Here is a 13,371-nt window from a genome sequence, read left to right as displayed (position 1 = left end):
CAAGGCTAAAAAAATCGCATCTCTCTCAGCCTCTCCTGGTATGTCAGATGCTCTAGTCCCTGAATCATTTTAGTGGACCTGTGCTGGACTCACTCTGGTATGTCCTTGTCAAACAAGGATGGTCTCTGGTCCAGAGTGTGCTCTGTCTGCATGTAATGTCTTCACTGTTGAGCTCCCTTCTGTTTTGGTCTTTCCTGTTCCTACTGTCACAGTGGCCAGGGAATGTTTTAGGAAGGATCTTTAAGTGGTCAAGTATACGGACCGGCACTGCTTTATGGCATGCTCTTTAATGCACACACAGATAGACAGATGAAGAGGTAGTGCACGCATATGAAGCCAGGCCCAAACGCGGCCTGTTTCATCATGTGGCACACAGAAAAGGGATATGACCTCAGATTCTTCAGCCCTTTCTGCAGCAGACTTGCATGAGATCTTAAATATCTTTGTTTTGCTTCTCATTTGTCTCTCTTCTATTAAAAATAAAATAATCCTTATCATATGCTGATGCTGCAACTTCAAGTTCACTGGAAGTAGCAGAGGAAGGCTTGTGGATGCCCTGCACTTACTTCAACAAATAAGTGAATAATTATTTTCTGCTCAGGGCAGCAAAAACGGAGACTTTTTCAGATCTTACAAGAAGCAACTTCTGACATCCCTTAACTCTCCTTTGGCTTGTTTTTCTCAACAGAAACCTGACTAATATTCTCATTTCATGTAGCTCCTTGAAGGGATTGTTTCTATCCTTATCTTTGAAGAAATACTCAGGAAAATGCTGGAAAGTGCAAGCAGGAACATTCTCTTTCTGGTTGAAACATGAGCATCCAGACAACTTTTGTCTTCATCACATTTTCAGAAGGTAGTAGGTGTCTTCCCACAAATGCAATACCATCTGACCAAGGCCAAGACAGGTGGATGGGAGAGTCCAGGGTGGAAAACACACACTGACTGCCTCATGCAGGGAATTCAAAATGATGCAGAGATCTGCTTCTTTAGAGGAAATACTCATCTGTAATTCAACTAATCCTGCTGCTACATTCCTCTGTCTTGGATTTTTCACTCTGAAAAGCATGAATTGGACAGAAAACCAGGGAGAGATGGTCACAGTTGTGTAGAACAGAAGTGATCTTGGATCTACTAGACAAGGTACTTTCTGGAATGTGATCATTATCCCTCCTTACAACAAATCCCTTAATGTTTTGAATTGTTCTATCTTACATTTTGATTTGCTGATCACAGTGCATGACCAACCTTCTATTCAGTCAAAATAGCTAAATAAAGGTCTACGCTCCTTCTTCTAGGATCATCTATTGTAAAGTGGTAGGAGTTTTCACACAACATGACATGTAGGTTACACTCTTAAGTAATCTCTCTGCTCAGAGGTTTGCTTTTTTTCTTCCTTCCAGAACCATTAGAATCAGTTATTTTTAAATACATCCATCCACTCATCCCTATATTTTTCTACTGATCATTTTTGTGGGCCATGTTCTGCCTTGTTTGGAGACATACAGATACAATATTTTTGTTAAGATACTGAGGTAGAATTTGCTTTAAATTTTCTCCCATCACCTTGGAAACCAGTCTTCCTCTTTCTTTCCCAAAAATCCAGACTCCACCTTCCCCAACACACAGTGACATATCCAGATAATTTTTGTCAAATTTTGTGACAAAATTCAGTGACAAAATCACAAATCTACATGTTTATAAAATCTGAATGGTTTCTCCTTTTTTTTTTTTTTTTTTTTTCTGTTTCCTGAAAGGATAAAGAGATCATTCTTAAGTTACAGGCCATAGAGATTCCTCACCAAGGATAGAATTTGTCTGCACAATCCTTTGAGAAACAGAGGCAGTGCCATGTCAAGTGAGAAACATAAGCATGAGCTGAGCCAGCACACATATAAATGTCATTCTGAATTACTGCCCACTCTGGCATCAGCGGGAACCTCCAGCATGGGGTGGAGAGGAAAGTTTTTCACTGAGACTAGATGCCACTTCATAGGTCCTATCTGATGAAACTGCCTGTATAGCCAATCTCAACTGTGTGCGATCTTGTTCTGTGCCGCTGACCTCAATCTAGCAGCATACATCTAAAGTTTAAGTAAACATGCGATGACAGATATGCACAAGGAGCCACATTTCAGCTCTTATGCTGTAGAAAATCTTGTTTAGAGGAAGAGGGAGGCCAGAGGGACATGACTACAAAAGAACACCTTCCTTCCCTTTTGGGGTGGTTGCTATTTAGAAAGGGAAAATGCGTAGTACTGCACAGCTGAAGAAACAACATGACACATTCATTTTGCATAGCAACCCGCATAAAAGCTACTGAGCCATTTATGGAATTAATTATCCAAAATACATTATTTCTGCCCAAATAAAGAGAAATGGTGGTGGGTAGTAAACACTAGAAAAACTTCACTTGGCTGAGATTCTGCAAAACCCAGTTCAGGATTCAGTTGAAATCTCACTTCCATTTCAAAGCAGACAGAGGCAGAATTTTATTTGGATTTAGCAGATTTAAAGACAATTAAAGAATATTGTTTAAAAAAACAAAACAAAACAAGAAACCCCAAAAACCCAATCCCAAACCCCCACACTCCAGAAGCATTTCCTATGTAAATTTAAAGGGAAAAAATATGAGGTAGATTTCATCTGTTCAGGACAAAAAGACTAGAGGGGGAAAAGAGAACATATCTTGCCTGACTTGCCCCTAAGTTAGAGGGCTAGAATCTATTGTATACTGTGACCTTTCCTCTGTGTGTGTCAGGAACCTTGCAGCCCCTTGTGGACGTTATCTTAGAGGACAAGGAACATGAACAGGCAGGTGGTCATGCCCTCCTCTCCTTTATAACTCTAGTCAGAGTTATAGCAGGGTGGGGGGGCGCAGGACAGAGGCCAAGCCCCACCTTCTTGTAGAAACAAAGGCATGAGGCCTCAAATAGGAATACCCGGCCATGGTGGTGGTAGATGTAGTACTTCAACCTATTCTGGGGAACGCAGCCAAAAGACAAATCCTGTCCATGTGAAACTGCATGGTGTCCAGAGAACCCATAGCTGGGCTGGGATTTGGCCACAGGTGTGTGTGAAGCTGAGGAGCAAGACTGCACACACTGGAAGACTTGGGAGAGCAACCTTTTAAAGAAGGGCAATAAATACCCAGGAAAAGAATAGGTGGAAGAACAGAGCATTGAGTCTGCAGACTGGAATTACGTGTTCAGTCAAGCCGGCATAGAGAAAAGCATAATGGGTGTTTTAATTCTGGCAAAAAGGGAGCATTTTTCCAGGCTGGAGATCACTGCCCTGCTCGCTGAAAGGAGGACGAAGAGCAACGTGTGCTGCTGCAGCTGATTAACGCTGCCACCAGCCGGCCTGCTGGAAGAGTTCACATGGCTGGGGGAAAACAAGGTAATGTACATCTACTCACCACTTTTCACCCCAAAAAGTCTTCACAGTGAGACTCAGAACCTGCAAGCCCTTTGCCAAATACAAAGGGGGTGTTCCTGTGAGCAGCTGCAAGAAAGGTCTTACCCACTGAGGTGCTAATGCAGCACTAGTTTACCTAAGCTTCAGCAGGGACAAAGGTAATAACAAATCACTTGGGGTTTTCTGGTAGCGCTATGAGTGAATGACAGAGTATCCATCTCAGAAAGGCTTCCAGCACTGGAACAGGCTGCCCAGAGAGGTTGTGGAGTCTCCTTCTCTGGAGACATTCAAAGCCCACCTGGATGCGTTCCTGTGTGATCTGATCTAGGTGTTCCTGCTCCGGCAGGGGGATTGGACTAGATGATCTTTCGAGGTCCCTTCCAATCTCTAATATTCTGTGAGTCTGGTGTGGAGCACACCAGTCAGTATGATAAGCCACACCAGAATCACGCCCGAAATTATTACATAACCAGATGGTGCTTACAGAGGCACCGTAAATGCAGCCAATGAGATGCGTGTTGGCAATTAGATATTTAAAGACATACTTCCCACTACTTCTGGGGTGATTTCCTATTGGAAGCTGAACTTTAAATTGAATTAAGTTTGGCAGGTGTCAAATGGTCTCTCTGGTCAAAACACATTAGGAGAGCTACTATTGCCTGGTGGTACTAAAAAAACCCTAAAAAATATGCTAAAGCCAACAGTGCCAACAATGCAAAAAACAAGGAAGTTCTCTTACGACAGAATAAAGCCAACGTCAGAAACTCTGCATTAAGATTTCCTTAAAGTGAATTAAAGGGTCATGGAACCTTTCACACAGCTTTTTGGACAGCAGTAAGGAACTCATTTTGCCCAACAGCTGAAACAAAGAACTCTGTAATGAAAAAGCAGTTGTGGGAGAAGCAAAGGAATAATTTGTGAAGACAGTCTCAAGTTTTCGCAGCTTTGCACGCCTTTGCCAAGAATACTGGTCAGGATTTTGCTAGACCATAAGTATGTGATTATGTGGCTAAATTTTATAGTTGAACAAATGCAAGTCAAATGGACTTCTAGGGAACTGGAACAGTATAAACAGTTTATACTATGTGGTTGTCATGGGGTTGACTGCTTCGTTTCCACTGAGATGTCTATGTGGGCATTTACACAGAGTCACCACTAAAAAGCTGACCGAAAAGAGGTATAGTGAGAAAAGGGATGAAATGTGAAGGGGGAGGGGGAAAGTATGGCCAAACAATACTGTATCCCAAGCCCTAGCAATAACTAAAGGATAACAACTGACCATCAGTGAAAGTTTAATTTTCCATCTCCAAAACACATCTGGGATTGAGCCAACATCCTTATTCCAAAGACTCTGTGAACTCTGAAGCTGTCTTATTCTGAGTGGTTGTGGAGAGGAATACGTAAATGTTCTGGCCAGTAAAGGCAGAGAGAAAAAGGGGAGATTAATGGCTGCATAAGCCATGTTTCTGAAGTGGATGCATACAGACTGGCTGCATGATGTCGAAAAGATCCTTGGCTTTTTGCAGATGTTTCTCAATGAAATTACTGCATCTTCATGGCTTTGAGACTGTCATTGAAGATGAATATGGTTGTGAAGCAGAGGAAGAGCCTTTATTCCTAGGGAAGTAGTATCTAATAAAAAGTGTCAAGGAAATGCTGTCAAGTGTCAAGGAATACCAGGTAACACATCCACTGCAAGATTCACCAAGGAAGGAAGCAGAATGCTCTGAATACTATTGTCTTTGTTTCAGGTTTTCAGTTTCACAGAATTGCTGACAGCGGCAGCATAGCAAATGCACGTCTTCCTAGAGAAGTGACAAAACAGAGCCTCACTGTAAACCTGTGTTTCCTTTCCTGGAAGGTGAAAGCAGTTAGCTGTTTTGTTATGAGAGCCTGTCCTAACACACACCACCTCCACCATGTTCAGCCAAGCAAGCAGGTTATCACTTGCATGGAACAATGTAGTGGTTTTTTCACATCCTCACTTTTGCTACTTTCTGAGTCACTTCCGTTATTCTGAAATTCCAGGCATCTCCCCAACAGACGTGGCATATACAGGTAAGTTGATGGCTCTCAACAGAAGACTAGCATCTAGTTCCAACAAATTTTGACCAGCTTACTGAATCACACTAATCTGTCATTATCAGCTAAGAAGGTAAGTCCTCACTGTGGAATGAGTACCTGGATGAGACCAAGATCAGATTTTTAGCTGGAGTGCAGCATCTGTGCTTTGCCTTGCCTTGCAGCCTTGTTTTGCATCCACCAAAATATTTACAAGATCATTTCAATATTAGATTGTGAAACAAATAAAACAAAAGGATACATAAGAGTGGGGATACCCCGTGTTGCCAAATACTTTCGGATGAGCCGCTCCGTACCATACCAGTTGAAACCTTTTGTTGCATACCCAATACGTGGAAGATGCACTGTTGCTGAAAAGAAGGGAACAGAGAGTGCACACTCTTTACAACAAGATACACATATAGAAAGCAATCTAGATAAAAACTTCAAGATATCCAGCAAGAACAGAAAACATATTTTGGAACATAACATATCTGCCATGGGGATCTCACTCTTACTTCACTTCAGAAAAAACAGTACAGGAGAGGTGGAAATCAGTCATCATCTTTAGGTGCAACCACACACATAAGGATTCACTTTTCTACTGCACACTTACCATTCCGTTTCTTGGCTGCTAAATAAATCTTCTTCAGGCCCTTTTCCAAAGCAGACAGCTTAATGCCAGACAAGTTGTTGGACCGATCCCGGTGCTGAGCCACAATCAAGGCCAACTAAGGAGATAACACACAAAAACTTGTAGTCTACATACAGCACTAAGAGACACAGTGATAGCTGCTGGAAAACTGCATTACTACCTACCAGCTTTAATAAATGAGAAAAAGATCTCCTTTTCTTTAATGTTTAACTGCAACTTACCCATGTTCAGTACTGAGTGCAATTATTATTGGGAAAAAGATAAAACGTTCATTTCATACAGCTTCAAAACATGTGGACAGAGCAACACAAAAAGGAGCTTCTCATTCTCACCAAGTCTTGTCCTTTTTTCCTGGATTTTTTGTCATCAAGAGGGAATAACAGGGTTCCTCCTAACTCCAGATCTGTCCAAAAAACAAGAACAGAACAACAACAAAAAAATCAGTCCTGAAGAGTCAACAGTGAGTCAATGCAGCAGTGATTTCACTGTCACATTCTGTATCATTCTCCTTGGCTTTCTTTATCTCCTCATGATGGTTTCAGCAGTGTCTTTGTCCAGGGAAGCAAGACAGACATGCAAGTTAAATAGAAATGGACACACACACATAACCCAGTCCCACAAATGGAAAGAGAGACACTGTAACAAGAAGAAAGCATCTCCCAGGAAATTAGAAAATATCAGATCCACCTTTATAGCAAGATGTGCATTCCTCACCAGCTGCAGATAGCTCAAAACGGCTAATTCATGCTCAGAAGATCAGTGCTTGGAGAGAACCAAAGCTAAGCACTGCCTGAGGTGGCTTTCATCTTTCTTAAAAGCACTTTGACAAAAGATGCAGGAGTCTGTCTTATATAGTGAAAAACATCCTGTGAATAATGAACAAGTTCAGGTTTTTTTTGTTTTTGTTTTTTTTGTGACTTGCAGCATGTATTGGAATGACCAGCCCCTGTGCAGAGTTCTCACACTCCTAACAGGTCAAGTCAAAGCACCTGCTGTATTACTACTTCAGAGCTAGGGATGCACATATCTAGAGAAAGAGGAAAAAACATGAATACCAAGGTAGCCAGGCATCTCACTCCTGCAACATCAGTGGGATTTAAGCTCTTTAAAGTATCTTGATGTAAGGTCGTGTCTTAATCTCTTACCTTTCATCTTTCCTGCCATCTCATATATTTTCCTTGGCTGATCAGAACGAGCTGCCAGAGCTGTAAATAAACCACCCCTTCCCCAGTGGCCGGAGTCATCTAGAATGAAGTGAGAAGTTAGACTCCTTTTAGAAAGTGAGGTTGAAGACCACCCCTGCAGGAAAGGAATCTACTTTGTACAAATTAAACAAATTATTATCAAAAACAGATACAGGAACCACACATGAACTGAAGTCAACCAGTACTCAAGGGACCATCCTAGAGGATAAACCCCAGCCCTTGAATAAAACAAACTTGTCACAGTTCCCTGAAAAGCTCTGTGGGAAGAATTACTTATTACTGCCCACTGAGAATGCTCAAACAAGCACCAACCGTGGCATTGAGCATATAAACCTGTTGGTATCCTCACATACATGCATATAGGTGCATAGAGCACGCACCTAGTATGTCCCCAGATTGCTGCCTTGGGCTTCCCATAACTAGATGTTTGTTGTTTGCACACTTTTATTTGGCATTTCCACTTCAAACATGAGTTTTTGGGCTGAGTTTAACATAAGCCAAAGCAGATTATAATGTTCTGCTACAGCCCTAGACAGAGAGCAGCTCAAACACTGATTCAGGAACTCTGTAATCTGAATTTCTCTCCCTCAGCTTTAGTGTCTTAACAGAGGTCCTTAAATTAGGAGACTAGCCTAGAGCCTCTGTACTGTCAGTGTTGAGAGACAAGCACCAAAAGAGAGCAGCACTGACCTCAGCCTCTGGAAATGCCTGTCTCTCTCTGATGACTGTATAAGGGAGGCAATTTTCAATATCTCAGTTCAATCTCTAGAGCTTACAGGGAGGAACAAAAGACCCTCATCTCAGAAGGTAATGTCTCCACTTGGCCACAGACGTACAATTTCAAGCCACAGAGGCACCTTTCAAGAGGCTCACCCATAAATCCAGAAAGGACGTGAAAAGACCCATGTACACTTTGCTAGTATTTGTGTGGGTTACACACAGTGGAGTAGAGTCTGTATTGCCTCTGCACCACTCAACATTAAGTCAGACTCAAATCCAAATTATTTCAGTCTGGATGAGAATTAGAAACCACCGAGCTAGCAAGGACAGTTCAGCCCTCTTTCCCACCTCACTCATTCCTATTGTCATGAGTTATACCCAGGCAGTGGACAATGATGGCATCCTCCTCTTCTGCTTTGGGGTGGGTGACATCTCCCATGACATACTTGATACAATTCAGGTCTGCAGCTTTATAATCTAAATCCACATTCAGCCCAGCCTCATCCTCCTCAAACTCTTCCTCAGAGTCACTTTCCTCTGAAGGAAGGCAGGTGGATGTGTAATGATTTGCCTCCCACCAGGCCATCCTGAAACAAAACAACAGAAGATGATGTTCAATGAAAATCAGAGGTGGGGACACACACCTTGTTTTAAATCATGGCAGTGTAACACAAGAGACCCAGACCTGCATTCCCTCTGCTCCCCTCCCCTATTTTAGGCTGGAACCAAGTTTACTACAGTTGTTATCTGTGATATTAAGAGCCACATGCCAGTGTGATAAGCTAATTGCAGGCATGGAAAAAGGGGGCATATGACAGAGGATAAGGAACTACTTAGAAGTGGTAAAAAGGAAGAACATCTAGGAGACAAAGAGGAGAAAGTTAAGACACATGCCAGAGAGTCACAGATGTCAGACCAATACATAGTGGCGAACCATGATATTTCAGAAAGCTTCTCCCAAAAGCTCACTGTACATTCAGATATGGGGTCCTTTCTCAGGCCAATCTCTATGAATGAAATTAGATGTGAAGTCAGGCAGTGTATTCAGAAGAAAAGAACCCTTGCTAGGGGCTCAAGCCATTTTTCCACCTTCACATCCCTATGTTATGCAGTTTGAGCACACACACAGAAAAATCCTGATATATGAAGCCAACCCTCTCCGAAGGTGGCCTGTAGCCATTTTGTCATTTTCTCCTTCCCTCAACCCCAGCCCTACCTGCCAGAGTGGATACAGAGGACAACTTGTTTTGGTCAATCAGACACACATTTCATAGAATCATAGAACGGTTTGGGTTGGCAGGGACCGTAGAGATCATCTAGTTCCAACTCCCCTGCCACGGGCAGGGACACCTCCCACTAGCCCAGGTTGCTCAAAGCCTCATCCAGCCTGGCCTTGAACCTGGCATTTCTAGAGTACAGTGTAACAGACATCAGCTTACAAGTAGGAGATGCAGTACAAACCATACTTTTTCTTGTGTTCTGACTCTGCTTTTGCCTTCTTCTTTTCCTCCATGAGCCTTGCTCTCTTTGCTGCTGCTTCTTGGCGTTTCTTCCTCCTAGCCTCCAGCTCCTCTGTGCTCAACAAGTGCTTCCTCCTGGTTGACTGTTCCCGGAGGCCTGTGAGAAGTGCCTGGAGAGAGAAGGAAGTATCATAGAAACAAACTGCTCATCTTAAAGCCATGTCTGGTGCCCACCTTATCCTGAAGTCCTTTCCCATTTGTCTACTTGTCCACAGGTCTTAATCATCAGATCCCAATTGTCACATAATATGCTGTTTTCTGACCTCAGTTTATATTAGTACCCTGCATATCATATCTCTGATCTGTTATCAGAATTGTTGAATTGTCAAGTCCTCAGATTCAAGAGCCAACTTTACTACACTGACAGGCATATCTTTTAACATGCCTTCTGCAAGCTGTAGGTAAAGCGACAAAACTGTCAGCCTCATTTTCCACAAGTAAATGAAAGAGCATCATATGCCTTGTCACGTCTTTTGTCTTACGTTTGTTTTGTTTCTGAGAGCTCTCCCTTCCTTACTCTTCTCTTCCATCAGGGCTTTCTGAAGATCCAAAAGCTGATCAAATGCTTTTTTGTCTTCTCTGCTGGGTTCTTTCGAATAATCTTTGCCTTCATACACATACATGTGATCTTTAAAAAATAATTTAAAAGTGTTAAAAAGGAACTGAAAGCCACCAACACCTAAAGCGTACAGTGACATCAAAAGAAATTTGGCTTCTCAGTAACACTGTTCTACCCTCAGCAGAAAAAGATATTCACTCCCATCATTTTTTATATGACCAGCATCAGCATCATGTAGAAACAACAGAATCAAGATTTGCTTCCTAGGCAAAAGCCCTTCATTTAAGTAATTTATACTGGCAAAGAACCTTTTTTCCTATTTCAGTCAATTAACTATTTTAAGTTGTGGCTTCATCACTGTTCTCTTTGGTCATTCCATCTCTGCCAAATTCATTTATCTGTACTATCTAGCTAGAGGCAACTCTTTTAAATGGATTGCAAACTTTTTCTTTTGAGCTCCGAAACAAAATAAAAGCACAGAACTCTGGCAACTCAGAGTTACTGTTCATCAGGTGAGCTATTTTCCCCAATAATTATTACACAGTGTGCTACCACTGCTCCTTTTTAAGTTGCCAACAAAAAAAATACCACTCTTTGCTAAGTCTCAGCAAATAATTACTTGTTGCCTGCAACTGCTGCGGGAGAGGTAATACCTAACCTGCAGGGCCATATTTCTGCTTCAGTCACAGATCTATATTTAAGTGATACTGTATACTCAAAACAGAAAATCAGTCTTTCTCACCATGACAATAGAAGAGGGAAAGTATCCCTAGAATTTATTCTCATATAGTATGGAGCTATGAAAAACTGACCACAATTGTGTGTCATTTGGACTGGAAGGTAGAGTACTGAAGATAGAGTAGGTTTGTTCGAGTAGTTTAGACACCATGACTCTGCATTTCTTTCCTCACATTTTGGAATTTTTTTAAGGCCATTTCAACTTGTGATCTTCATGGCCAATAATCTTTTGTTTGGAGATAAACACAACACACCTGCTATATAGCCTCTCCTTAAGTTTCTGTTATATTTCAGTTACTGTTCTGTCTCCAAAACTGTGGATCTATCTTAATGGTTCTCTGTGGGAAAAACAGTAGCTGCAATTTGAATATTTTCCCTTTTCCTATGAATTTCATCTGAGGTCTCAAAATATTTGCAGCACATGAAAGAATTCAGCCACCCAGTCACCAAAACTGGTCAAGTATTGTTACCATTATCTTACAAATAGGTGAATAAGGACACAAAAAGAAGAAAAAGACCAGTAACAGCTCAGAAATAAAGTTTGTGGATAGGCCACAAACAAAATCCAAGTCACTTAGTTAATGACAAGTCCACTTTTCTTCTTGTTGCCTGAAAAATGCCACCCCTGCCTGGGAAGCCTTCTCTACCAGCACCCAAGCATCACGCACTTCAAAGGTATTTAGATTCTTAACTTACTCTCTGTATCCTCCTCTTCACTCTCTTCTCTGCATGGCAGCACAATGTCCATTACCCACTTCCCTTCTTTCGTCTCTCCAAGGATATTTTCTAGCTCCACATCCTGTATAGTACTCCCCTCAGAGGAAAGCAATTTATCCAAGCCAAATTTCAAGATTTCACTCAGCTTTAACAGAGAGAAGGGGAAATTCAGTATTAATATCTCCTAATTCCATGTCAATCCCAGTGTCTCGAGCTTCTCAGGCTTAAAAGCAAAGGATGTACGAGTGGAGAAATCTAAACCTTACTGTTACCTGTCGAAATACTTATGCTTTAACACACCTAGTTCTCCCAACACCTGATGGGACAGGGCCCTACAACATATCTCTGTCAAACATAACTCATCCAGACTGGAACGGTCATTTTTCTGCAGGGCTAAATGACAAAGCAACATTGTATTGACTGCATTCAAGCAGCTTTCTTCACAGGCAGAAGGACTAGGATTGTTTTGCTCGCAGTTCCTTTAAAACAAAAGCTTAAATATCACAAAAACCCAAGGGGAGAAAAATATCAGCATGGAATTTCCTATTGGCTCAGTTCCACCTCTCCCACAGAAACTGTAATTGCTGAGATACATGCTGATGGGGCGGGAAGGGGAGGTGACAGGGGAAAGGATACACTAATTCCAAACGTCTCCCAGGTTTAGCTGCACACAGGGGATATATTCCCCCAAATGTCACTTTACTTGAGGTTTTCAACCCAAGTTCTCAGCACATATCTCAGCTTTCAGATCAAAATTATAAATCATGCCCTGACTCCTGAGACACTATATTTGCCAAGAGGTCAACAGAGGTTGACTGAGTTTCAGACTAGCAACCAAAGGCTGACTAAATACTTATCATCAGCTCTGTTTGTGAGAGAAAAGCACCAGAGACAGATAAGTTCTAGAAATAATGAGTCAGCTTCCACTTTAGACATGATACAATTAAAAAAAAAAAAGTAAGACAAGGAAAGGCTCTGCCTTCCCCTCTTTTCCAAGAGAACACCCTTTTTCAACAACGGATGCACCTCAAAATTGTAAAAACTGTCTTTAAATGTCAGATCTTGCCTGGACCTGGGATGTCATTTTGGTTCCTAAGACATGCAAAAACTGTCACGTCAATGCACATCTCCCCCAAAGCATAACTGTTTGGCTAGGTTCATATCAGATATAAATGTAGAAATACTCTGGGACATTTCTAAAGACATTACTGGAGTCAAACTGAGGATATTGCTCTATTTTACCTGTAACTCTGCTGCTCCCTGAGGCTTGGGCACTCCCAGAGCAAACTGACCCCCTTCTACAATGGCATTTGTCAGCCGGAGCTTAGAAGCAGCTCTTCGGTAGATTATTTCTTCAATTGTATCTCGCCCAATCAAGCGGATAATTTTTACAGGCCTTGAAAAGTTTAAGAAAATTATTATTATTTTTCTTTTTCTGAGATGCACTAAAACTGTTATTTGCACAGAGCACTATCCCCTCACCCGCTTCTTTGGTAGGGGAAAAAAGGCAAGAACAAAATCAATAAAAATGATCAGCAGAAATGTAATGCTGATACAGTTGCTTCTTGACACAGAAGAAACACCCGCTGCAAAAGTGCAGGCAAACCTCCAGATTCCCTCTCCTCCCCCAAATCTACAATGTTCCCACCCTAGACACATGACAAGGACAAGACTGCATGAGGCTGAAACAGAAAAACTAAGACATAAAATCATCTCTGCTCTCCTTCTTTGAACTTCAATCTATTGTACTTTACCCTTCCATTGCCTATGGGTAGGGAA

General features: G+C 41.8%; 1 protein-coding gene across 1 annotated transcript in view; it reads right to left on the bottom strand.

The window, feature by feature from the left end:
* Positions 1–4,970: 4,970 nt before the first annotated feature.
* CHD1L (chromodomain helicase DNA binding protein 1-like) overlaps positions 4,971–13,371 on the bottom strand; it is a 22,510-nt gene continuing 14,109 nt past the window's right edge. The window contains exons 12-21 of the mRNA XM_010087783.1: positions 12,835–12,988; positions 11,572–11,737; positions 10,061–10,206; positions 9,525–9,688; positions 8,437–8,645; positions 7,279–7,377; positions 6,466–6,536; positions 6,095–6,209; positions 5,741–5,849; positions 4,971–5,049 (exon numbers count right to left, since the gene is read on the bottom strand). Of these exons, the coding sequence (XP_010086085.1) occupies positions 4,971–5,049; positions 5,741–5,849; positions 6,095–6,209; positions 6,466–6,536; positions 7,279–7,377; positions 8,437–8,645; positions 9,525–9,688; positions 10,061–10,206; positions 11,572–11,737; positions 12,835–12,988 (1,312 nt within the window). The remainder of the gene's footprint in view (positions 5,050–5,740; positions 5,850–6,094; positions 6,210–6,465; positions 6,537–7,278; positions 7,378–8,436; positions 8,646–9,524; positions 9,689–10,060; positions 10,207–11,571; positions 11,738–12,834; positions 12,989–13,371) is intronic.

The sequence above is a fragment of the Pterocles gutturalis genome, unplaced genomic scaffold (genome assembly GCF_000699245.1).
Source record: "Pterocles gutturalis isolate BGI_N339 unplaced genomic scaffold, ASM69924v1 scaffold30901, whole genome shotgun sequence".
Classification (NCBI taxonomy): Eukaryota; Metazoa; Chordata; class Aves; order Pterocliformes; family Pteroclidae; genus Pterocles; species Pterocles gutturalis.
This window is presented reverse-complemented; position numbering and strand designations above follow the sequence as displayed.